General features: G+C 42.4%; 1 protein-coding gene across 2 annotated transcripts in view; it reads right to left on the bottom strand.

Annotated features, from left to right (window-relative positions):
• dicer1 (dicer 1, ribonuclease type III) overlaps positions 1 to 25,017 on the bottom strand; it is a 34,108-nt gene extending 9,091 nt beyond the window's left edge. Inside the window, exons 1-24 of one of the 2 annotated variants that reach the window (XM_011490150.4) lie at positions 24,878 to 25,017; positions 12,399 to 12,593; positions 12,153 to 12,315; positions 11,954 to 12,084; positions 11,122 to 11,256; positions 10,890 to 11,050; positions 10,647 to 10,815; positions 9,889 to 10,361; positions 8,063 to 8,195; positions 7,684 to 7,926; positions 7,457 to 7,611; positions 7,237 to 7,369; positions 7,078 to 7,153; positions 6,862 to 7,001; positions 6,593 to 6,772; positions 6,296 to 6,509; positions 6,065 to 6,218; positions 5,790 to 5,972; positions 3,726 to 3,831; positions 3,466 to 3,641; positions 2,658 to 3,381; positions 2,362 to 2,511; positions 1,159 to 1,782; positions 777 to 1,032 (exon numbers count right to left, since the gene is read on the bottom strand). In XM_011490150.4, the coding sequence (XP_011488452.1) occupies positions 777 to 1,032; positions 1,159 to 1,782; positions 2,362 to 2,511; positions 2,658 to 3,381; positions 3,466 to 3,641; positions 3,726 to 3,831; positions 5,790 to 5,972; positions 6,065 to 6,218; positions 6,296 to 6,509; positions 6,593 to 6,772; positions 6,862 to 7,001; positions 7,078 to 7,153; positions 7,237 to 7,369; positions 7,457 to 7,611; positions 7,684 to 7,926; positions 8,063 to 8,195; positions 9,889 to 10,361; positions 10,647 to 10,815; positions 10,890 to 11,050; positions 11,122 to 11,256; positions 11,954 to 12,084; positions 12,153 to 12,315; positions 12,399 to 12,512 (4,993 nt within the window). In that variant the 5' untranslated portion in view covers positions 12,513 to 12,593; positions 24,878 to 25,017. Of the gene's footprint in view, positions 1 to 776; positions 1,033 to 1,158; positions 1,783 to 2,361; positions 2,512 to 2,657; positions 3,382 to 3,465; positions 3,642 to 3,725; positions 3,832 to 5,789; positions 5,973 to 6,064; positions 6,219 to 6,295; positions 6,510 to 6,592; positions 6,773 to 6,861; positions 7,002 to 7,077; positions 7,154 to 7,236; positions 7,370 to 7,456; positions 7,612 to 7,683; positions 7,927 to 8,062; positions 8,196 to 9,888; positions 10,362 to 10,646; positions 10,816 to 10,889; positions 11,051 to 11,121; positions 11,257 to 11,953; positions 12,085 to 12,152; positions 12,316 to 12,398; positions 12,594 to 24,808 lie in introns of both variants that reach the window. The other variant, XM_011490149.4, reaches the window with a different exon arrangement.
• Between the last annotated feature and the right edge of the window lie 844 nt (positions 25,018 to 25,861).

Below are 25,861 nucleotides of genomic sequence, written 5' to 3'. Positions count from 1 at the left end.
TTTCAACGATAAAATAATTGTTTTCAACATGAAGGGCGTAAACCCTTCAATCTTTTGTTTTTGTCTTCCTTCTAAAGATCAAACAGCTGTTCATATTTCTGGACTTTTTTTGTCTCTCCTTGACTTAATGAATGCAGCAGCAGTATTCTGTCTTTTCCTTTTTATCCTTTTGTGTTTTCCGACATCTTCTATGCAGACGATACTCGGGTGTGTCTCTTAGGATGGTTGAAAATCACTGTCAAAAACATGGAATCAATTTTATTTGTTTTATAGTTTTATAAGTTTAGGTTTTATAGGGATACGTTTCCAAGTTGATTTATGACTTAAGATGTGGACAGATTTTCTTCCCCATTTCTTTTCTTTAACAAAGTTTTTTTAGTTGAAATTTATTTTTAATTATGTCAAAATTTAAACTAAACAAATAAGGAACTTTTGTTAGTAAAACCCAATTATTCCACTGTTACAAATTTTAATTTTTAATTCTTACAATAAACAGAAAAGATTTATTTTCTGATTTAAAAAAATAAAAACTGATATACCAATCCATAAAATTCATGTGTAGATTTCAAATTGTTTAAAGTTCAGACTGATTGAATTTGAGAAATCAGCATTTTAAACCCAAGCTCTTTAATGTAACCTTCAAGCTTTCTCATATCTGGAGTGAGTTTACCAAAGTCTTTCAAAAAGCCTTGGGGGTGGGGGTGGGGGGTCATTAGATGCTCTGGATGTAGTTGGAGGTCTCCGTCCACTCCTGGACGTCTGACGTGTGAACTGACCTGTGATGGTGTTGTAATGGTAGGAAGCATGGGTGAAGGCTTGCAGCAGGTAGGCCTTATTCTGGAAGGAGTAGTTGATCTTCTTTTCGAAGTTTTCAAAGCCGGAGATGAGATGCTGAAGCGTCCGCTCTGCGTCTGGGTGGGCCAGCATGCAGCGGGGTGGGATCTTCAGCCAGCCGTAGCTCAGGTCTGCAGCCGACGTCCTGCTGCTTGGGGCTTTGGATGCCCTGCTTGTCCCAGGCTCAGACGGCAACACCTGCAGTCGACAGAAACACAAAACACGTTTTACGGGAAGTCCAAACACGCTAGATCTTCAACTGACAGAGATTTTAGAGAAAATGTAGGACAAACGATTTCACGCAGTGTTGGGATGCTGACTGACCTTGAGGCCAAGGGAGCAGAGGAACATCTGAGCGGCCCTCTCTCCACAGCTGGTCAGGTAGCATCCCAGCAGAGCTTCTACACAGTCTGCGATGCTTTTATCAGCGATGCACTGCTCCGTATGCAGGTCATAGGAGATGGACTGCTTGCCAAGCTCGGTGCCACAGTTTTCTTCAGACGGGTTCCAGAAACCCACCACAAAATCGTCCTCCTCCCCAGCCTTGCTGGGGTCCAGGTAGCACATGGCGTCCCAGGAGCTGTAGTCAAACTCCTCTGCCGACATCCCGGTGGGCGCAGGATCGCTAGGGAACTGGGCTGGATGGGAGGGCTTTTTGGGAACCTTCCAGTCATACGAGGATTCCAAGCAGGAGCCCGAGGCCGGGCTGAGCGAATGGGGGAAGCTGCTCAGAGAGATCTTCTTACCGAAGGCGCCCGATCCCAGCAGCATGTTATCAATAAAGCGGATGTGCTCCTTGTAGTACTCCAGGTCATCCTCCATGTTCACTTCATCTTTTGGCTCTTCTTTCAGCATCAACTCGTCCAGCTCCTCGGCGGTGTCATCCTCATCGTCATCGTCATCAAAGTCATTCCCAGTCCTCCCATTGGTCAGAAGCTCCTCTTTGGACTTAAATATAGGAAGGAAAAAGACGACAGTGAATCTAATGGACCTCCATTAGTGTAGTTAAACGTGGTCACTGTTTCCTGTTTATTCCGTATGAATTTGCTGGTTATAAAGTTCTTTTTCTTGATGGTGCAATAGCCAAACATTTTTCTTGCTTTTTCTGACAAATTAAACACTGAACTGATGGTGTGATGAATCACTAACTTGTTTATTTGTATTTTGGGAGGTAAATAAACAACATTAATAAAACTGATTCTCAAAGGTTCAACCTGATCTTTTTCTGATACAGACAAAAAAAAACTCATTTTTAAAATTTTATTATTTCAGATTAACCGTTTCCTCTATAATTATAGATTTATCCTCCCAAGTTTTTATTTTTATTTTGAAATAAACAGGAAGCTTCTCTTCTAGAACAGAATTTTCCAGAGATTATGATCACAGCCTATTTGCTTTAGGAGCAAAGACATCAAAAAAGGGGGAAGCCTGCCCTCTACTGGACCTACAGCATCACAACTGCACGAAGAAGGAGAAATACGAAACGCTTCCCAAACCTGCAGGAAGTAGAAAATCAACAGCACCAACCTCTGAGTCCACTTTGTCAGTGCTGCTCTTGTCCTGGTTGACCACATATCCAGGGGGCAGCCAGTTAACAGGGGGGTCAAAAATGGACACCACCATCCTGCTTGGCAGCCCTTTCTTCTTGCCCAGACGGTACAGGTTACAGTTGCTCACCTGGAGGTCAGGTTGGGAATCAGGGCAGCTTCAGTGAGGTTTTTGTTGGCAAAAGTAAAACATCCTGACATAGCTTGGACTTTGTGATTGTAGGAAAACACAGAAAGCTCATTGGGAAAGCTCTGAGCAGGAATTGTGCCGCTCACCTTCTTGCTCCTCATGTAGCTGAGCCGTCCTTCATGGGCGTCAGGATAGGTGCAGAACAGGTATGTGGTGATGGCATGCTTCAGAAACGAATCTCCCAGCATCTCCAGCCGCTCCAGGTTGAAGCCGTCACTGGCATTGGACAGAGTCAGGGCCTGCAGTATGAGACCTGGGTTGGGCCCCAGGTTCTTGGGGGAGTCTCCCACGGTGGAGCCCTGCTGGTGCTCGTTGGTTGAGTCCGATGAAGGTGCTGTAGGGCTTCTGGGAGCTGTGGCCGAAAGCTCGCAGCCTGAGGTAGTTTCAGGTGTATGGTGCGAGGTCCTTGCAGGCATACATTCACTGCTGGGCTGTGGAGAAATGGAGCTGGAAGGAGCCCGCGCAGGAGCTGAGGTAGACACTTGTTCGGATTCAGCGCTCTGCAGCCCAGAGCTGCTGGAGCTTAGCTGGCATTGGCAGCTGTCAGGTTGGTGAAGGTGCTCGTCTTGGGGGCCACTCTCAGCGGTGCCATTAGTTAGATTAAGAACACAGGAGCCATTTTTGGGAGCAGGGGCCAAATGTGGCTCCGGCTGGGGGGAAAGGGAGCGGCTGGGATGCGCTGAGAGGGCAGGTTCTGAGCTTCCAGCCTCCTGATGCACACAGACGCCGTCCTCGCTGCAGGACTCGGAGCAAGAACTGTAAGCTTTGTTGTCAATGGATCTTTTCCACCCGAAGTCCAAGTTTGGATATCTGACACAAAAACCGCAAAAGGCCTGAGTGCAGAAATCTCACTGCGACCTGTAAAGTCAAACATGGAACGCATGCAGCAGCTACCTGAAGTCAGGGGGGAGGGTCTGTATCCCCACTCCTGCCTCACAGGCAGTCTGGGCTCTCAGCTCCTCAGCAGTCAGCAGACAGTGGAGGCGGTACAGGATGCTGGGCAGACACACCGCTTTCCTCCACAGGGAGGCGGGGATGGGGTGGATGGCACACAGCTCCGGAACAAGGATCTGAGGAACAAAGAGTAACCAGCAGGCTCCTCAGAATCTATTTTTACCCCCCAAAAAAATGTAAAAATCCAGCAGGAACGTTACCTGCTTGTTCTGCAGACTCTCCCACTTGGCTTTCCTCTTCTCTGCGCTGCTCAGAGGCAAAGCTTTGCCCTTCTGGTTCAGGTGCCGGGGAGTCAACAAGTTCAGTCTGAGAGGATGAGACGCTGCTTTAAAGTAAAGCTTTTTATGACAAAACCATTTACTATAAACTGTCATTTACGTTTGAAAAAAAACATTATAAAACAACCAGCTTTTACACTTTCTCTCCACACTCCTAACTAGTCACATGACACAACACACTATTGCCTTCAGCTTTAACAACATTTTATTCTGAAGAGTTTTAAACTTGCAGATGTAGTATTTGCGGTGTTTTCAAATGATGACACCCCCATTTTGGCGAGAGCAACAAGCTATCTTAGTAATGTGAATATTTTAAAATCCTGAACAGTTGTTGCACCTCACAAGAGCGCAAAACATAGAGCCAATTCCCCAGAAAAGTGTGCAAAACGCTTTTATTCTGAACCAAGATGTCGTCCTCAGAAGGTTAGGATGTTGTATCAAAGTGGAGTATTTTCATGGCTCTCTCATGTATGAGATATGTACCGATCTCTCTGATTTTAGGGGTAAAATATGGTGACAATACGTGATCTGAGGGCTCATTAGCTTCACTTTGGTGTTGTACTTCCGTGGTCCCCAACCTTTTCCAGGCCACAGACTAGTTTACTGCCAGACAATATTTTCACGAACTGGTCTATACGAGGGCATGTATGACGGATACATTTATCCTCATCCACTGTAATGTATCTGCAGTTGGTTTCAACTTCATTTATCCATCAGATTTTGGGTAGTAACAAATGTGAAATAGAGGATCATCCAGAGGATCATCGGCTGCCCTCTCCCCTCACTGAAGGATTTCTACCAGTCACGCTGCCTCAGCAGAGTGACGAGCATCACCACCGACTCCACCCATCCTGCTTTCCCCCTGTTTGAACTGCTGTCCTCTGGAAGGAGGTGCAGGTCCATCAGAACCAGGACAAACAGACTAAGGAACAGCTTTTTTCCACAGGCAATCACTATACGGAACACACATACTTCTACCAACTACACCCCACTCCGACTTTTGACAAACACTAAATTACTGACTGCTACGCATGTGTGCAATAACACACAATATTTATTATGCTGCACTCATGGCAACTCAACTCATTCCATTCTATTTTGTTCATACGTATTTAATATTTAATTGTTTCTGTACATATTGTACATTTTCTGATTAGAGATGTGAGTTACAGTATTTTTATTTTATTTTATTCTCTCTTCACCACTCATTTGCATCCCCATGTACAATGAAAATAAAGGATTCTGATTCTGATAGTGGAAGTTAAAGACAAAAAAAAGGATGCCAATTTCAGCTTCATCTTGGAAAACTGGAATTTTCAAACTATAAAAATAGATCCAGCATTTAAGCAGCTTTAACAGCACCAATAGACACCTGGTTGTTGAATATTATGCATTATTTTTATGGTCTGTGGGAATAACTGTCACAATAAATCCACATTTTGAGTATAGACTGCAAGATTGAAAATGCTGAATTCTTTTTGCTTTGAAGTCAAAGGCTCTGGTTTCCTCTCTGGCTCTTTTCTGCCAAAATAAAACTTTCTGAATACCTTTGGTTTTTTATGAAATTGGTTACCTTGGGGGTTTTGACTTAGCAGTCAGCACAGCTGCTTTAAAGACGTAGTGGATGTATTTTGAACACAAGACTTAGCATGCGTCAAGAATGATTCTGATGTGGTGCGGTGAATGCACTGATTTTTCAAAATAAAACTTCCTTCAGAAACATCAATAAATAAAACAGAAAAATAATCGGTCCCCGGTCTGTGGGGTTGGGAACCACCGTTGTAAATAAAACTTTTTAGTGCACAATAAGATCCTCCAAACTGACGAAACTCAGAGATAAATTGGAACAACTGGACTAAACTGATCCCTGCTGCATGATCACCAATCTTTCACCAGGCGCTTCTGTTCTGATGACCTTTATTTTCGTCAAAGACCACATCTCGTGCAAGTTCCTGAAGGCACCATGTGGCCCAGAATGCAGCTGACCTGGAGGAGGTGTGGTCTACATCCAGGAGAGGCTGGTTCAGATTTGACAGGTCCAGGTTGTACTTGGTTTTGTAATACTCAGCGAAGGTCTCGTATTCTGGTGAAGGAAACTTGCTGAGTGGCGTCAGGTATGTGTACACGTCAGCGACGTAGAAACGATGAGGCTGGTCAAAGTTACGATATCTATGGAGAAAAAAAAAAAGCCACGACAGTGAGTTAGCATCTCAGTCCAGAGACATTCAAGAGTTTCACTGAAGGAGCAGTGATACTCAGACCTCGGAATGATGACAGCGTCCTGGTAGTCCTCCAGCTTGAATGTGAACGGGTTCTGCTTGGTGTACTTAGTGGTAGGAATGCCAGTGCGAGCCTCAGACTTCTCAATGTCCTCCATGAACTTAAAGTCCATATCTAGTGTGTTGGAGTCCCCAACTATTCAAGTCAAAAATAGGATAGAATGAAGACAGGAGATGGATGACCACCTCTAGAAGATAGAGTGTTGAACTTACCAACATTCAGAGGTAGAACGCAGTAAGCCGAGTCAGCCACAGTGGGCTTAAACTCCAGTGCAGGTTTCTCCAGGCGGAGGATGTGGGAGAAGATGTACTGGTGCAGGCGGGTGATGAGGTCCAGCTGAGCGGCACTGAGCGTGAAGCCCGACTTCTGCAGCTCAATGGAGATGGTCACCTCGCCGGAGCGAGTGTACACCGGAAAGTGGGGAATCTGGAAAAGAATTTCAACATTTTCAGTCTTTACCTGAATGAGGAAACTCGTGAAACAGTGACAGCTTCGCAGATGAGACTCACTCGGGGTATAGGTTTGGCGGTGAGGATGCCGAAGGTCCGGGTGGTGTCCTCCGGAGGGTAGAGCTTCCTTCTACGGAAGTTTAGCTCATCGGGAAGGGGTGTGGTGAGGACCATCCCAATTACATACAGGTAGTAGGTCTGCTCGGGCACGGCGTAGCTGTCTCGCAGACACTCTGGTATCTGAGGAGGACGGAGGTCCAAGGCAGTGAGATGGGTTGTAAAAACAAACCAAAAAAAGGGTTTAGACCACTTTCGTCGTCTAAACATACAGCTTTAGGGTAGCACTGTCTCCTTTTAGTGGAGCCGGGCCGTCCTGGAACACTGGTCTCCTCTTCATCGTGGAGGTCCAGCTCTTCCTCGTATTTCACCGTCTCCTTCCCAACAGGCATCAGGTGGTCATCCAGCTCACCTACAGGGTAGAACAGCATGAGCTCAAGTGTTGAAAGGTAGTTTTTGCACGTTCACACCAGGAACGCCGCTTTTACCTATTTTGTGGAGTTTCTCACAGCAAAGGAGAGCGACGGCTTTCTCTGCCAGTCTGGCGCAGTGCATCGTAGGACCCTGAAAAAACATGGCATGTATGATAATCCGGTGACTAACACAACATCTAAACTAGTCATGATAACAAAATGAGTCACTCCAACCTTAATGGGAACTCGCAGAGGTGAGTTTATAGGCAGGTAAAGTGTGGACTGGAAGCGCCCATTCCCCGTCTCAACAGTCTTACATTTGGGTGCGAGGTGCGTGAACGGGTCACTGGGCAACCGGGCGCAATACCTGAGTATCAAAGACAAACATCTTGAAGCTTTCAGCTTTGTTGAGTTGAAGTTAATTCTGGGCTCCACATCAAAGCAGGGCAGGTACCTGTTGATGTGACCGATGGCTGTGTTGACGGTGACCCGAGGGCCTCCATCTTCAGAACGCAGGACATAAGGAGGGAGGATGTTGTCATCGTCAACCACCTGCTCGCCGTCAAACTCCCCCACCTCCACAGACTTGGAGCATTTGTTCCTAAGGATCTGCTCAAAGCAGCACGAGATCAGGGCTGCTGCTCCTGCTCAGATACAAGCTCCATTCAGACAAACGCCTACCTTCTCTATGGCCTTGTATGTGGTGAGATCCTCCTGGAAGGCTTGGGTCCTCTCGGAGTCGGCCAGCATGATGTAGTTGGAGACAGGAGCTCGAGCACGCCCCTTAGACTGTACGTAAGACCTGTATTCTGTAGGCAGGTCAAACCGCACCACCAGGTTGCACTTTGGAATATCAACACCTTCCTCCACAATGCTGGTGGCGATCAGCAGGTTGGTTTCATGAGCCCGGAACTTTCTAAGAACCTTAGATAGAAGTAAGATGCCTTCTAATAGTGCTCTGAAAAGGTCATAAAATTCTTTTTGCACAATGTCACAGTCAAGTGTTCATTATAATTTAATGATGATGCTTTTTAAATCAATACTTTAGAGGAAAATTTACCTCTTCCTGCTTCCTGAACTCCACCTCCATCTGCTTGTTGCGCGCCTGGTTTTTGCCGATGCTGTGGCCCGTGATGAAGTTGCTGCTGATGTAAGCCAGCTCGGGGTCTTGCTTCCCCGCTTCTTTGATGAGGCTGTAAATGAAGATGTAAATCAGTAAGGAATGTCTGACGCCAAAAGCACCTTTATGGGAATAAACAGTTATGTGTAGGGAAGTGATTTTAATCAGGTGCCAAACCGGTACTTTTAAAATGGTTCAGGTGCTTCAAAAATGAAAAAAAATAAAAAATGCCAATTTTTTCCTAAAACATTAAAGTGTGACAAAGCAGCGTCACAGGGTGAAGGAAATTGCTTTAATGTGCCCAAGATTAAATTCTATAATTCTTTCCAACTGCAGCGCTGCATCTCCGTTTTCGCATAAACGTGGATTTCCCCGCTCATTGCAACATGTCTTTTTAGGAAGCATTGTACACCTCCATCAGGTTGTAGAATTAGTTTTTTGCTGTGAAGTAACGCCTTCGACATTTTGACTTCAGCTCCGCCCACCCTCACATGCCCACCCGGCCACAATAGCTGGAAATAAAAGATGATTGACTAGAGTTGTAAAGCAAAGGAGAAAAAAAAAAACATTTCTACAACGAACTCCACGTTTTTATACAATACTGGCAGTACGAATATGTTGGTACCGGTACCAACCAGGCACTGAGTTTGGGTACCCATGATAGTCAACATCAGGACCTTAGATGCAATGATAAAGTGTCACCCAGTACACTAAAATCACTTTGTGAGGTGGTATTGTTTCATTATTGTTTATCTATCATCAAAGAGTGTTAGAAAACTTAAGTTGGAAGGTCAAAGATCTTTGACGTGACTGAAGTGTGAAAATGGTAATGGATGAAGGTTTTGTTGAGCGGATAATGCGGCCTTGAAGAATGTTGCCCCGGGGCTCGTTCAATACCGAGCCCCGGTACCCGTAGGAAAGGGGCACGGTGGAGAAGAATCACCGAAGCGGTCGCTTTGCATTTAGCCAAAGAGATGGTACCCATCTATAACGTGGAGAAAACGGGGTTTATTAATTTAATTACAACCTTAGAACCCAGATATGAGCTGTATTGTTAATCCTTTAGAAAATGGTGCTACTCTCAAGGTGAATGTTTGTCTCCTTTTAGTTTAGACTACAAAATGTGACTTAAAACACAGCTGGGACTTTGAGTCAAAGAGTGTGTTCATTTATTTATTATTCATCCCAGAAATGGGGGTTACATTTGTTTTGCGTTTGATTAAATAAAAGCAAAATATTGCTTTAAGTTGTCTGCCGTTTGGACTTAATGATTTCCTTAAGTAAGGAGGGGGAAAAAAAATCGGAAATCGAATTTAAAAAAATAAAATCCGAGATTTTATTTTTAGGCCATAATCGCCCAGGCCTAGTTTAACCCAGACAGAAAATTTCGTAAATATTCATGTCTGTATAGGAAAGGTGCATAAAGTGTGTAGTGAGGAGTTTTACAGCCTTAAAGCATCTATGATTACTGAAAAAAAAAGATACTGACTACCCAAGGAGTTTGTGACTTTTAGAACGCGACTTCTGCGATAAACCATTGTATAAAATCATATAGACCCATATTTGATCAACTTGGGATGAATCATATTTAGGATAAGATATTTGGAATGTGCCCAGATGAAACAGTAAAAAGAATCTTCGTATTGACGAGAGAAGCGACTGCCTCAAGTGTTGAGGTATGGGTGCTGCCCAAATTAAAAGAAAAATAAAATTAAAAGAAATCAGAATTCCTGTTTTAATGGAGTAAAATGTGTGATAAACTGTACCGGTTGAGGACCACAGCGGTGTAGCGTCTCTCCACAAAGATGATCCCACACAGGATGTTGGTGAAGGGTGAGGGAAAGTTAGTTTCAGGCCTCTCCTTGGCCTCCACCTCCTCGTCTTCATCTTCATCTTCCGAGTCGCTCCAGGACACGTAGTTGTCCTGGTTACGGTTGTTGTACCACTCCACGCTCTCAAACTGCTGCCTCTCAAACGGCTTGTACTCGTGGAGGATCTCGAGCAGCCGAAGGACCTTGGGGGTGACAAACTTCAGATCCAGGGAGGCGGGGGAGAAATGCTCCTCACACAGAGCATGCACTTTGCGTAGGATAGTGTCTGTGAAGAGCAGGAATTTGCGGCTGAGCTCCTCCTGCTCGTGCTTGATGTATTTCTGCAGCTCTCTGACCATGATGCCTGCAGCTTTATCTGCACACCAGGGGCCCAGAACCTGCAGCACCGCCAGGCAGTCGCTCAGGATCTGTGGAGAACAGTATTGGCTTCACGTTGAACCAAAACAAACCTAAATCAAGTTAAACCCTAAATCAAGTTAAACTTCATCAGCAGCAGATTTGGATTTACTAACATTATTTTTTCAGCTTACTTGACCCCCCCCAAAAAAAAAGAAAACAAAAGAAAAGCTTGAGAAGCTAACGAAAACTACAGCAGAACGTCACAATAAAACATGAAACCGCTTATATTCAAAACTGCGACATCAGAATAAAAGCCTCTTCTGTATCAAGGGAGTCTGGATTGAAGCGCTCACCTGCTTGGATATGAATGTGGGGTCTCGATCTTCTCTGGAAGCAGAAATGTTACAGTCGTTGAGGAAGAGGAGAGCTTCTTCCAGCTCCGCCTGCAGACGGGACGACAGGCCGCTTTTATCCATGTATGGCCCACAGTCTAGCACCACCTCTCTGGGCTGACAGGCATACCTGGAACACGAAGTGAAAATCACCTTAAAACTGAGTTTTTGATGAAATCGCTGAACTGTGACAGTTAACTGTACCTGTCTAGAACCACCAGATCAGTGGCCGTTTCAGCACTGCTCTTCAGGATTCTCTCCAGGTTCTGGATCTTCTGCTCCAGTTCAGACGGGTCGCACTTCCCGTTGAGGATGGAGGCCGTGAGGCCGAGGATGCGAGAGCCACACGTGTGCTCCTCAAACAGCTGCAAACACACAGATGTCACCCAAGAGTTGGGGCCGTCGGATGATGTGGGCTCAGAAAGCGCAGCTTCACCTTCATGACCTCGCAGTACGGGTGCTCCGTGATGGCCAGGTGACAATCATCAAACACAACTAGGTTGATTTTAGACAATGGCAAGATGTGATTGGTCAGAACGTGCAGGAAGACATGGCAGGTCATGACCAGCACCTGTAGAAAGAGCAGAGTGATGATCAGGAGTTGGGCTGCACGATATGAGGAAAACTTGCGATATGCGATATTAGTGATCAATATTGCGATAACGATAAATTTGCGGTAAATAAACAAATAGAAAAATAAACAAAAACATCATTCCCATTTCATTGCAACAGTTTAAAAATTATACTCCAAATGACCCTCATCGACATGGGGGACAAACGTCAGGGTGGCTAACCCTGGTCCTCAAGAGCCTCAACCCTGTCTGTTTTCCAATTCTCCCTAGACTGCTCGATAATGATAACCAAAATCCGGTGTGTTCCGTCAATCAGGATGTGAAATCACTTGAGTCAGCCAATCAACAGCAAGCTGGTTAAGGAGAGCTGGAAAACAGGCAGGGTTAAGGCTCTTCAGGACCAGGGTTAACATTATAGGCCTCCATCTGATTGGTCAACACTGGGAAGGCGTCCATCTGATTGGTCAAAGCATAAAGGGATTTATTTGATCCGTTAAATGCTTCAAGCTGCTAGAAGATTGTTTTAACACATTTTGGGTTTGCGATTTATTGCGATATTCGCCGTCTTTTGCGATATGCATATTGCAGAGCTGGATATTGCGATAACGATAAATTTGCGGTATATTGTGCAGGCCTAATCAGGAGACACATGAACCCTCGCAACTGGTTTTCACCAACAGAACAGAAAAGAAAAACCTGATTGTCTGCGATCTCCCGACTCCAGCGCTGGCGGCTCCACGTCGTGGCCTCCTGCGGGTCACTATACTCCCCCACATGGAGGTCAGAGTGCGTCCTGACTGCAGCTGCTTGCTGGACCGCAGACGAGGCTGCAGCACACAGACCCACGTCAACGTTTTCATGCAAACATTCCAGACCTCTGATGTTCTGCACCTACTTGCGTTTGCCAGGAAAACCGTCCTTCTGGCATTTTCTTGGTAGCTTCCCCGGATTTGATGGGAGAGCTCTTTTGTGAGCAGCACTGCAATAAAAGTCTTCCCTGAGCCAGTGTTCAAGCAGACGATGGTGTTGTGCTCAAGAGCTGCTTCAAGAAGTTCTACCTAAGAAGCACAGAGCAAACGGTGTCACATGACGAGCATTCGCACCACAGAGCTGGTCCATGCGGCGGCGCCGCCCGCCTTGCCTGATATTTCCTGGGTGTGTAGATGTTGTCATGGATGGCCTCCTGCTGCCACGGGAGACCGAAAAAGGGCCCCATGGGTGATGTGGCAGGGGTGATGAGCTGCAGACCCGCCATGCTTTAGAGGGGAGGTGAAGGGGCTGTGCTCCTCCAGTCGTCCTCTTATCTCATTTCATCCTCCTTCCTTTATCCGGTTCACTGTCAGCAGAAACGACAAACTCAATTTTTTGGTGTAAAAAAACAACTTCCGTTTGTTTGTTGGTTTTCCTGTTGCATCTGTTTAAGTGCTGATTTTACTAAAAGGTTGTTTAGTAGGTGCATTCCAAAATATAAGTTATTAAAGATGAACAATATTTGTCACTGCAAACAATTTCAAGCTTAAGGATTGCTTATCATTAAAGATTGAGATTTTTTTAAGGTGTATTCAGACTGGAAAATCCTTACGGATCAAGTCCCGATCCTTGCGTTTGGTCTGTATTCAGACCGGCATCAAGCGACCCATTCTGTTACGGACCAAAGCTTACACACAAAACCACATGACTTAAGATCTATTCAGTGATTGGCCAGGAACTACGAGGGCGAGTCAAAACAAATGAAAGACGGGCGTGCTGCGCTTTACAATCCTTTTCGGGACAGTTAAACTTTATATTTTAGTTTTGAACATCAGTTTTGACCACTTTTTACTTCTTACTTTGGTACAGGGAGGCATGCTGTAAGGCGGTTACTGGTAAACAGTAACCGTGTGCCGTGTGAGCTTTAGCTCAGAGGATGCTAGCAACTGTAGTGATGAGCAGACGACAGGTAATTCAATTCAATTTTATTTGTATAGCCCAAATTCACAACAACAGTCGTCTCAATGGGCTGTGTACCAGTAATTGTAAGGTAAACATGCAATCAAAAAGGATTATAAATGCATAGAATTCAATGGGAGAATACTAAACTTTAACTAAACAGACTACACTAAACTGGCATCCCTGCCTTAGACCCTCCTTCTCTGTAAGGAAAAACTCCTTAAAAAAACAGATTCCGAAAAAAAACCCAAAGAAACCTCAGGGGTGTCCGCATGAAGGAGGGGTCCTCCCCCAGGACGGACAGGCGTTGTACCAGAACTCAGAGAAGAATTAACTTATCTAACTCTACAACTACATGACATATAGATTGTCTGGAAAACAGTGAGAAGCAATGTGTGTCACGTCAAAGGATGTTTTGATGAGCCTGCATTCATCCGATCACACATTTTAATGAGTTGTGTTTCATGGTTGTGGTTCTATTAAGGAAACTTCAAGGTAGCTTTTAGGGTGACATCACAGCAGCGCCAAGCGCATGCCACGTAATGAGAGATGGGAAAGAATGTAAGAGGCGTTTTCAGCTGTGTTAAAATAAACGTTCTAACTAGTAAGGAGTTGGGGCCTTTCATTATTTTACATTTGTCTACGCCTCATCGGTTGGTACATTCCTACTGTGTTTACATCACATGACCACTGGTCATGGTGGCCGTTTTAGTTGTTCCGCTCCGAGGACAGATTGAATTTGGACTGAGGAATCTCAGAGCGAACCGAAGCCCAGTCCAATTGGAAACAAACCGAGACCACCCCCAAAGATGGGTCGGAGAGCGGTCCTGGAGTCGGACCAGGGTGTATTTAGACTGAAATGTTGATCTGGATCATCAGGGGAAACAAACTCTAGTTCACTCAAAGCGAATCAAATGTGTCCGGTCTGAACGCGCCCTCAAGTTCAGCTGTTTTTGCACGAGTCTAACAGCAAAGTTGTTGAAGATACTCAGTTACTTAGTTTAGTGACATTTAAAAAAAACGTTTAAGTCTGGATCCCATAACTCGACTTTATAACAACAGAAAAGATTAAACAATCTGATGCTGTGGCCAGTGATGAAGTTGCTGCTGATGTAAGCCAGCTCGGGGTCTTGGTTTTTCCTCACATTTAAAATGTAACTCTGGATTCTCTGATACTTTTATGGCTCCAATCTTGAAAAAATGTTTTAAGAAATTAAAAATCCTCCACTTGTCATTCAACAAAATTTATTTTATCAAAAAAATAAATAAAGGCAATTCTTTTGCTTAAAAAAAAGCAACCAACATATCAACTTTTGTACCAATACTTTGAAACCCTATTGGATTTGACTTAATAAAAACATCTAAACCAGGGGTCGGGAACCTATCGCTTGCGAGCCATATATGGCGCTTTTGACGGCCACATCTGGCTCGCAGACAAATCTGTAATTATAAAAAACTTTTTTCACTATACCAGTCCTTCTCGGGTGCGATGCGATGCCAGAGGGGTGCGCAGTAGTACCAGTGCTTGGAGAAAGAAAAAAAATCTGTGCCAAGATCAGTTTACTATTATTTCACAGAGTTTTTACCAGCCGGGAACCTGCGAATTGCCGTTCCTGCAGCTGCGGGCTCCCGTGAGTAGTCTTTCTCACATCTGAAGAACATTAAGACCATCCTACCATGACGTTAAACGGATGGAAGTCTCAACGCCTGCAGGAAACTGAAACTCACGATGTATCAACCAGACTAGACCATCAGCAAAACCACCATGCAGCACCAGAAGTCACATTAATGCTAAGAAATACTCATCATTTACTAGCAACAGCATAACAATGTTATTAAAAAGAATCCACATATTTCTTGTACTTTTAAAGTGTTGAAATTGCAGAAAATGCACACATTTACCGGTACCAGTCCGTGGGTCATTTGGTACCGGGCCACATAGAAAGAATAAATAACTTACATTACTTCCGTTTTATTTATTTCGGAATCGAAAGATGTTTTATTTTGACAAATTGCCAGATTTTCTGTTCCATCCATCACTCTTACGCAGGCCAAGCCGCTCTTCTCGGTCACGTGATAGGATACAGCTAAAATAAAACCCAGGAACTAGCAAAATGAGTAAAAAACAAACGTCTTTGGAAAGGTTCTTTGCCAAGTGGCAAAGGCCCAGCCAGGACACAGAAGAGGAGCCTTCCACTTCCAAAAAAAAGAAAGCTACATTTAATAGACAGTATCAGGAGTCCTACTTAAAATACGGATTTAACCCAACGGGAGATTCCCTCGAACCATTCAGCATTGTGGTGAATCGGATTTTTCATGCACTTATTTTGAAGGCATGTTTAAACGTTATCATAGCAACTAGAGAGTTTTGCGGGCAGAAAGGACATTGCTCATGTCATAATTTGTGTTTATTGTTATGTTTACAAAATACCACAGTTTTCATGCAGGTCATATCATATTACTTTGTTGTATTGTGGATTGTCTGTCACGTGCCCGTTTGGTCTGCTGTCGGAGTTCCACAGGCTGCAGGGGTTACTGTCAGAGCTGGTAACAGAGAATTATGGGAATCAATCCCCTTTGCCTGCTATGGTCAAGACAGTGTTAGCACGGGTGTTTCTTTTTGCCTACGGGTTATGTTATGTTGTTTTACCCTTAGTTATTTCTTCCTGTTGTGTTTACTTCTTTTTAGCACCATGAGTGTGGGAAGGGAAGGGGATGATGACACCTGTGCGATGTACAATGGTTCGCGTGTCAAAATAAAAGTGCAGAGTCCGTCTTATCACGTGTCTCAGACAAAACTGAAATTTGTGGCGCAAACATTTGATCTGGTCAAGACTTCAAAATCTAAAACAGAGATTTGATTTATTCAAACCAATAAGGTTAAACGTGTTTTTAATCCCCCCCCCCCCCCCCCCCCCCCCCCGTTAACAGAAATCTACAATTCGCAGACACCAATGCAGCACTTTATCTTCAATTCTCTCTTTAAGTTTAAATTTACCCTAAAACAATTCAGACTTACTACAACGAAAAGTTAAAAGCTGATAGAAAAACCTGCGCATAACTCAGAAAACACAGAGACAAAAACTGTGAGCTTGTAGACGAGAGGAGTTTATTTAATCTGAGCCTCATGATGGAACATCTACGGCTGCAGTTTGTCCACAACAGACCTGAAACCAAGTATTAAACAGAGATACAGCCACAGATCGGAGTCACGGGTGGGGACTTTCTGGAAGCGTTTAGAAGACAGTGATATATAAACAGTGTTTAAACTCCAGGAGTAAACCTTCACGGATGTTATTTATCATCATTCAGGATAGCAGGAGAATTTACCAAGATTTTAAGACAAACATTAAGACCAGGACTGTCCAACCCCGGACACTCAGCCCATTCTCCAACGTTCCCTGCGCAGATCACCTAGATCAGGTGTGTTCAGTCAATCAGAAAAGCAGCACGGAGACATCTGGAAAACAGACAAATCGTGTAGCTTGAGGACCAGAGTTAGACAGTCCCAGTTCAGACAATGCCCTGATTTCCAGCCGAAATAAGCAGCCAGAAACGCCTTTGGCAGTTCAATCTAAACACCATTATTCCTTTAAAATGAGTTTAAACTGCTCCTATAAGATGGGGTATCATTGCCAAAATAATAATTTTCAATGGTATTTATTTTAACCTGAAAAAAATTAAATATCTGCTCATTTTCAAATGTCCATCTCAAAACAATTGGGTTAAGTAATGAAAATCTGTTGTCTATTGATGTAAACTGAACACAAGTTAAATTTTTTTTTAACCCTACAGCACTATCGCCGGGGTATTTTCACTCGAGCAAAGCTGTTTACATGAATTTGTAAATATGTCGCGTGTCAAGGAGTCTGTGTCTTCACCAGGGAAGTCACACATGTCCAAGGAACGGGCAGACCGAGGAACAGTTTTCAAGTATCATTTCATTTTTATTTATTTTTTTAGGATTTTTTCTTCTCAAATTCTTGATTTTACTGTAATTTTTTAGCATGTTTTTAGGAACTTCTTATGTTTGTTTTTTCCATTGGTTAAACATACCACAATTGAAGATAAAGGCTAACCACTTTAATTTATCATGTGTTGTCATGTTTTGATCTATTTTTATGTCAAGTACTTTTGGTGGGTATTTTATATCGGGTGCCAGCAAAAGTAATGGGGTAACTTTTTAAAGCGAAAGTGTTATAGGCTTAATACTATGGAGTTAATTCAGTCTCAATAATCAGAAATGCACACAACCTGTTTTACAAATGCACACGCTCCGATTCACAAATGTCATTTTATGCAAACGTGAAAAATAAATTCGGAAATACACACCCTGTGTTTCACAAACACACAGATTGTGTTTCACAAATGCACACTAAATGTTTTACAAATGCACAATAAGTGTTTCTCACAAATGTGCACACTGTGTTTCACAAAAAACATTTTAGAAATTCACAATAAATGTATCAGAAATACACAGTAGGTGCTTCACAAACATGATTTTTAGGTACACATGTGATGTGAACTCACAGATCATTCGAACTGCAGAATGTGCATTCAAAATCCCGTTCTCATTTGTGAATCTCCCCGTGTGTGTGAGAGATTTTTCTATGGTGAATATTGAGACTCATCTGACGGAGCAGGTCAACTAATGTCACCATTGGCTAGTGAATCTGTCAATCAAACTCATCGGGAAAGCAGGCGGGTTTGCTTTTAGCCAATCTAATGGCCCCTTACACTTTCTCTACGCTTTCTGCGGGTGGCAAAAGCCCCGCCCATATTTGATTCTGTACCAGTCGGTCGTTAGCGTGTTAGCCTTAGCATGGCTTGTCGGTTTATTGCCTTCGGTTGTCAAAAATTACTGGCTTGTGCAACTTTTCAGTGGACCTGGAAGCAAGGCAACAGCGGTTGAATGCAGTTGACAGAATCCATCGAACTCTGTACTGGTCATGAGATTTACAATGAATGTTTCACTCGGGATTGTTTGTACGTTATTCTCTTAGCTTTCATGCTAGCGTCATTTCAACACTCAGACACGGTTTTGATCATATGAAGGTGGAAGAGAAAAATCTTCAACTTCCACAGGTTTTGTGGAGAAACTGGCATCACTTTGCTCCGTACCACGCAGTGGGACTACATTACCTCAAGTTCATCTCACTGTCAATCACAGACGCCCAATATACACCTCCCCTGCTCAGCCCGAAGTCACTTTGCTTGACCTTAATTTTATTTTTTTAATAACTCAAATGTCATTGATTTTATATTGTAACCATATACATATACACCTCTTGGCCAGGTCACCCTTGCAAAAAAGATCCTCATCTCTCTGGGTTTTATAGCTGGTTAAATACTACACAACAAAAGATGGTCATAGAACAACAAAGTGCAAACATTCACCCTTTATTGCAGAGTAAAATTTAGTGAAAACATGGACAGATTAAAACATCAAAATTTAAGCAAATGTGGGAACTCTACTGATTTGAATTTTATTTAAACTGGAACTAATTTTCATAACTTCCTTACATACAATGAAGTCCCTTGAACAATACAGAACTCTGTCTTGCCCCGCTCAGTCTCTCTTCTTCTGTATGTAATTATGTCGCCTAAATTAAGTTCTAAACACACTGGACAGTAAAGATGTAGGTCCACTCCCAAACGGTCTGAATTCCACAATGGATTGATGTCGTCTTGCAGTTCCAACATTTGTGGACCCAAAAGAGGACTGTCCCATACCAGGACATTGATCCCAGGATGAGGTTCAGCCATGGATCCACTCTCCTCCCATTCAATCTCTGGAACCAGCATACCCTGACAAAAAAAAAAAAGATACTGTTTATGAACAGCACTGTTTTTTTTGTGTTTTAGATTATGTAGGAACAGTGACCGACTAATAATAACTTATATTGTTGCTTGCAGGCAGACCTCATATCTCCATAACTGTTTATAATTTGCAAATAAGTGAACCTTAACAAAGTAGTGACAGTACATCTGATGGCTCATAATGCCATGCATTGTGATGCATTTTGAACTTGCAGATGTGCTATTCTTCCTACAAACAAACAATTTAGGGAAATTGTTTGCACCACACAACAATAATCCTTTTCATTCATTTTCGATGAAAATTCACTGTAGTCATTATGATTTCATGATACTCTTCTTGATACTTTCCACTTTAGTCAAACTGCACACAAATCAGTTGTCCAGTACAGTGAGATTAAATAAAGCACTTACCCGGGGATCAGAAACAGGGTTCTGGGTCAAGCCCAACTGCCACAGCTGATTTGGTGTCATGCTTTGCTCCGTCCTGATTGGATGGCTGTCCCACGCGTCACTAAAGACATCCAAACTGGCCTGAATGCGTGGTAGAAAAATGTAATGGCTGCAGAATACGTGATGTGACTGATATTGAGCAAGTCTTGGTCCTCAGGAGAGTGCAGGATGTTGTAATATAAACCAGTAACACTCATGAAGACATCACACCAGAGGAGCTCAATCCTGTATTTGGAAAAAAAGCAAAAAGAAATATTATATTGTCAGATTTATTTTTAATACATCATTCACTTTTATGTATCAGGGCTCCAGACTGACTTTTTTCACTAGGAGCACAGTGGCCCCTAACTGAAAATTTTAGGGGCACAACCAGAAAATTTAGGGGCGCATACCGTAAATCAACATTCTAACCAAATCTACTAATTTCCACTGTATTACAAATAAATACTTTAATAATAGATGCAGAAATTACAATGTGCTGTTTCTAATTCAGTGTCATATTTTATTCTGCACTTTTGAAGATGCAACATGAAGGTAAACTGACAGCACCATCGCTGTCACGACAGTACAACTAAATAAAAATAGTAAAAAGTTTTTAGTAACAAGTGATTACCGTAGTAACCTTTCTTAATTTCACAGTTTCAAACAATACTTAAATGTATGTAAATATTAGAGGATGGAAATTCATGTTGGTGACACCAAATAGGTTCAGCCAAGATGCACAATAAGCGTGTTTGAGATCACCCAGATGGTCGCAACACTGCACAGATCACCTGGTGTGTGACGTATATTTTTGTTTTTGCTCCAACATCACCTGTCAATCAAAACAAAAATATCACGAGAAAGGGGTGAGAGCAAGACACCAATCAGAGCGAACGCAGCTGGAAATTTAGTATTGAACTGACTAAAAGCTGCCCTACAGACTACAAAACAATGCATTATTGGACATGCGTCCTGATGGGTTTTTTGTAGTTCACTGATCAATTAAAATAATTTAAAATACCAACTGATTAAAAAAAGGCTACATCCATTACAAAACATTAAAATAATTATAAAAGATGTAATATCACAGCTCATACTTAGGGGGAGAGGCATATTAAAACGAAATTGAATGTTAAGGACAACTCCTAATTCCTGGTCTCTTTCAGTCTCGCTGCAGCTTCGATTTCATGCGAGTTTGAGACCCCTGCTGTACACTCTGTCACTGGTACACTAGCTGCAGGTCGGAAGAACGAATCAATAGTTCGCTTGCTCATAGCTCAGACGCACATATCAGGTTGTGATGATATTTGTCTCCGTTTCCTTCCCACGGATGTTTACGCGCGCTCGATTATCTCTAGGCCCCGCCCCTCCACATATTTTAGCCACTTGCAGTGACTTTCCCTATTCTTCTCAGACGCATTGGCCGCCTCAGGCATCACTCAATGACACGCGAGTGTGTGCTCGCGTGTGCTCCAGTCTCATGAGTATTCGCGCGCGAGTGTGTGTGTGTCTGCCTGCGTGCGTGTGCGCTTGTGTCTCATTGATGATTTCATCTCTCATTTCATCGATCATTGACATGCTCCTTTCATGTTTAATGTATAAAAAATACGGAGGGTGGAGGAGGCAAATTTACTGGTAGCACATGTGCGACTGGGTGTAAAATTCAGTCGCACACTCTCAAATTTTGGTCACAAAATGCGACCAAATGGACGCAGTCTGGAGCCCTGTGTATATATTAAAGCTTCTAAAACTAGGTTCAACTCACCGTTGATTGTGTGTACACTTTTCCCACAATGAAGCCGTTTGTGTCAGTTGTACGTACTGTGAGCATTAACTCGGCTATGCCCGCATGTTCTCCTCCGTGATCTCCTCTCACCCTGACAATAACATGAAAATCATGTCTCAAACACATAATTACAAATGCATCGTCAATACGGTACACATCAGTTTAAAATGTAATGTTCTTATGCATGTTGCCAATAAGTAGAATTTCTAGGTTAAAAAAATTGCAGGAGTGGGTTACATGTATCACTGGGGGAAAAATTTAGGCGAGAGACTGAGGGGGGGGTAAAATGTTATTCATGAGGGGAAAGAGTTTTAGAGTTGCCTTTGTTTTCAGAGGAGTCTAAAAAAAGTTATTTTATTTTTGTACAAATAACCAAGTACTTATACTGCCTGATATGTGAATAAAAGATTTCTTTATGAATGACATGAATACCTCAGAGGAAAGCCTTACACGTTCACAGCGTCACTGAAGAAGGCCAAGTGGGTGTCTGCACAGTTGTTGTCTGCTATCTTCAGGTACAGGATACATGGAATACAAGTACAAATACTTTCAACTGACAGATATTTACAGGGGCAAAAATGCAAAATTCCCAATTGACAGGTAAAACAGTAATACAATAGGATGATAAAATATGAAATAGAATAGAATAGAAGGGTATTTAATAATCCCTGAGGAAATTTTTTTAAAATGGCCATCTTAAAAAAACACATAAACACACATGCATTACAAATAGAAATATCACAAAATAAAAAGATTGATAAAAAAGGTAAATAATTGGAAAATCAGTGGGTAAAATTAAAAGAAATTACTTGTAAGATGCCCTGCCAGAGAGTTGTATTGCCTGATGGCACGAGGAACAAAAGATTGTCACGCTGTCACATTCAGTAATTCCTAGAGAATAAATAAAAACACAACAAACATGGATTAGATCATTTAGCTGTCTGATCTTAAATTACATAATTTTCAAATATATGAAAGGGGAATTTTTTTAAAACACTCTTGCTATGATAACTTGAGCTTGTAGTAAAGAACACCTTTAAAAAAAATCAGAGACAAGACACTGATCACAGGAAGCCTGTGTGTAATACTTACAGTAACTTCTACTCTAATCACTGTTGACAGCTGATTTCTCCCATCCCCCCATTCTGTGACTACTTATCGACTACAAAACAGCCTAAAAACATAATGTTTGGGATTCTTGTCATTACGTCATTGGAAGTAAAGATACAGGGAATTTAGTGGCTGTCACTCTGACACAATCTCACAGGGCTGGTCATCACAATGAATACGGGTTCTAACGTTAGAAACTTAATGAGGCTTCTTTCATTCAACAGTGGATTCATGTCTGTTATATTTAAAAAATGCCGTTTTCATGAATGTCATATGAATTAACTTTGTTGCACAGTCCACCCCGTCTTAAAGTCTGGGTTGTGAAAATGCTGTGTCTAACTTTAACCCGGATCGCGTTTACATAAAGGCAGCACACGGAACAACTAGCTAGTTAACATAGCATAGCATCAGTGTTTAAACAAATCGCCGTCTCCAAATCAATACTTTTTATTAAACTTTCTTTGCTGCTGTAAATCCGGCATGTTTTCCCCTTAGTTCTATCTGAATCATGTTAAGAACCTACAGATCATTGGCTATAGACGCTAGCTTGAACCGACACCGGCTTGAACTTCACTCACACTCACAGGCAGACACAACTTGCACAGGCTAAGCAAAACAAAGCTAAGCTAATTTGCGGTGGGGGTACTCTGCAAACGACTCGGCTGCAGTGTTCATAAAGCATTCACACATGTCACTTGGCAAAGGAAAACGCTTCAACTTAGTATTCAATAACATTACAGGACGTACAACGAGGGAATGATCAAATAAATGCATTACTTACGGGCTGAGACTGATCCCGTTCAGAAGACCTCTCCGCCATGTTTGCCGCCCGCGTCCTCCCAACTGCTGTGCAGAACAGCTCCCTCCCTCGTCACTTTGAAAGTGAGGAGTGTAAGGGGCCATTAGATTGGCTAAAAGCGAACCCGCCTGCTTTGCCAATGAGTTTGATTGACAGATTCACTAGCCAATGGTGAGATTAGTCGACCCGCTCCGTCAGATGAGTCTCAATATTCACCGTAGAAAAATCTCTCACACACACGGGGAGATTCACAAACGAGAACGGGATTTTGAATGCACATTCTGCAGTTCGAATGATCTGTGAGTTCACATCACATGTGTACCTAAAAATCATGTTTGTGAAGCACTTACTGTGCATTTCTGATACATTTATTTTGAATTTCTAAAATGTTTTTGTGAAAAACAGTGTGCACATTTGTGAGAAACACTTATTGTGCATTTGTAAAACATTTAGTGTGCATTTGTGAAACACAATCTGTGTGTTTGTGAAACACAGGGTGTGTATATCCGAATTTATTTTTCACGTTTGCATAAAATGACATTTGTGAATCGGAGCGTGTGCATTTGTAAAACAGATTGTGTGCATTTCTGATTATTGAGACTGAATTAACTCCATACAATACAATCAAACTGTTTTTCATTCAAACTAAAAGCAAAAGTTTAGACAATAAATTAATGTGTTTCAAAGATCAATTTTGAGTCGCTGAAATGAATAAAGATCATTTCAAGAAACAGAAATTTAGCAGGTGTCTATTAACTTTTAATAATTCATAAATCAGCTTTATTTATATCAATTCCCAGCATTCAATGCTTTAACTAAATAACAATACGGGTCCAGGAGGTGCATGTGTGGTAGAATATCAGATTTGTTAAAAAGACAAAAATCTATGTAGTTGTTTAAAATATCTACAAAGATTCAACAAATCAGAAAATAAACCCAAAACTGTGAACTTGCTATCACCTCTACAGTTGGTAAACAGAAACCACAATGAATTTGGCCAGTCGGCTGGACCTGGACAGCAGATCTAATGATTACTAAAACCTGTGTCAGTTTATCTGGATCTCTAATCAAAACCGATCAGAATATCAAACTTGATCTGGGAAGTCTTTTTAATAACGGATCACTCCTGTCCAGGATCACCACAGCCAGATGTTAAAACGCCTGAGTGACGTGACAGCAGCTTGAGCTTGTGACAAACATTTGAACGACACACGCTGTATTAAATCTCAATTTACGCCTTTTTATATTGTATAAATACGGAAAGTTTTTTTCTGCAAAGGGAAGACAAAAGCAGGCTCGAGGACGCGCAAACAAGACCTAAAAGTAAGAGCCTCCGCGTGTCTTTGGACATCATCCAATCCATAGTCTGTCCGGCGACACAGAGACCGACGCCGCGGCGAAAGCTAACGCAGCTAAATGTTTAGCGGCGCGCGGGACTAAACCCGGTTAAAATTCCCATTATCTTATTAAAAAATGCGTCTTATTAGGGAAGAGCGGCGCACAAACTGATAAGAAATGCATCCAGCATGTAGCAAAAAGCGTCTCTACTCTCACTGCAGCCGCCATGCCGTATCATCATGTCGAGCTAGCTAACGGCTAGCAGCACCAGGGCCATTACATCCATCCACAGTAACATTCCTGTACGAAGAACCGCGCGCTCCGCTCGTGAACTCACCCACGCGGTTATTTTTCCACCGAACGATTCGTCTGAACAGAAAAGAACTCGTCTGCTGGAAACACTCACTGGCATCTAGGCGAACTGTCCAGATATGCGGCTACTCGTCCACGGGGGACCACTTCCTTTTCCCTGGGCCTCCGCTACGCCTCAAGTTTACGTCATTTGCGTAGCCGCGGCTCTGGTGTACGTAATTAAACGTCTTCCTGTTGTGGCATGTTTTGTCCACTCGGGGGCAGCATCAAACAAACTTGGGGATCCGCTTGTTTTGAGGCTTCTTTCACCAACGTAGAGTTCAACAGAAAAACACAATTTATTTATGTTTTTTGTTTAAAGGCTTAAAAGAAAATTCAGTGCTTAAGAAAAAAACCCCGTCAGTTTCCAAAAAATCCCTATCTACAAAAAAATAAAAAAATGTAACACCTGACACTTAATAGAAAATAGTGAATATATCACATCAATGTCAAAAATAGAAAACGGTTCAAAAAAATAATTTAAAAGCTTTAATGATTTTTACTAAAGAAAATTCTAAAAATTTATTATAAAAATAATTTTAAGCTAAATTGATTCATACGGCACCGTAAATGACCGCAATCAAACAAATTACTGTACATCAAAAGCTCAAAAGAACAAAAATAACAACTAAGTAAGAGGTTAAAATAATTAAATATGTATTTTTTTAAGTAAGATAAGGATGTAACAACACCATAAAAGCTAAGCAAAACTGTAAAGCAGTAAACACACCAGCAGAGCAGAGTCATGCTGTGTCAAAGGCCTGGTGATAAAAAGGGGTTTTAAGAAGTTTTTTCTTTAAATGGAAAGTGAAGATGCCTGTCAAACGCTCAGTGGTGAAACGTTCAACAGCTTAGGTGCACAGCCTGAAAACACTTTTCTCAGGAGAAGCTGATCAGCAGACCTGAGGCCTTGGGTTGGGGTGTAAGGACACAGAAGCTCAGAGAGGGACAGCGGTGCACAATTGTTTAAAGATTTAAAAACAAATAAAAGACTCTTAAAATGAACTCTACAGTTCACTGGCAGCCAGTGATGGGTATC

Source organism: Oryzias latipes, chromosome 22 (genome assembly GCF_053564925.1).
Source record: "Oryzias latipes strain Hd-rR chromosome 22, Olatipes_Hd-rR_3.1".
Taxonomy (NCBI): domain Eukaryota; kingdom Metazoa; phylum Chordata; class Actinopteri; order Beloniformes; family Adrianichthyidae; genus Oryzias; species Oryzias latipes.
The sequence above is the reverse complement of the archived record's forward strand: the minus strand, read 5'-3'. Positions and strand labels throughout refer to the sequence as shown.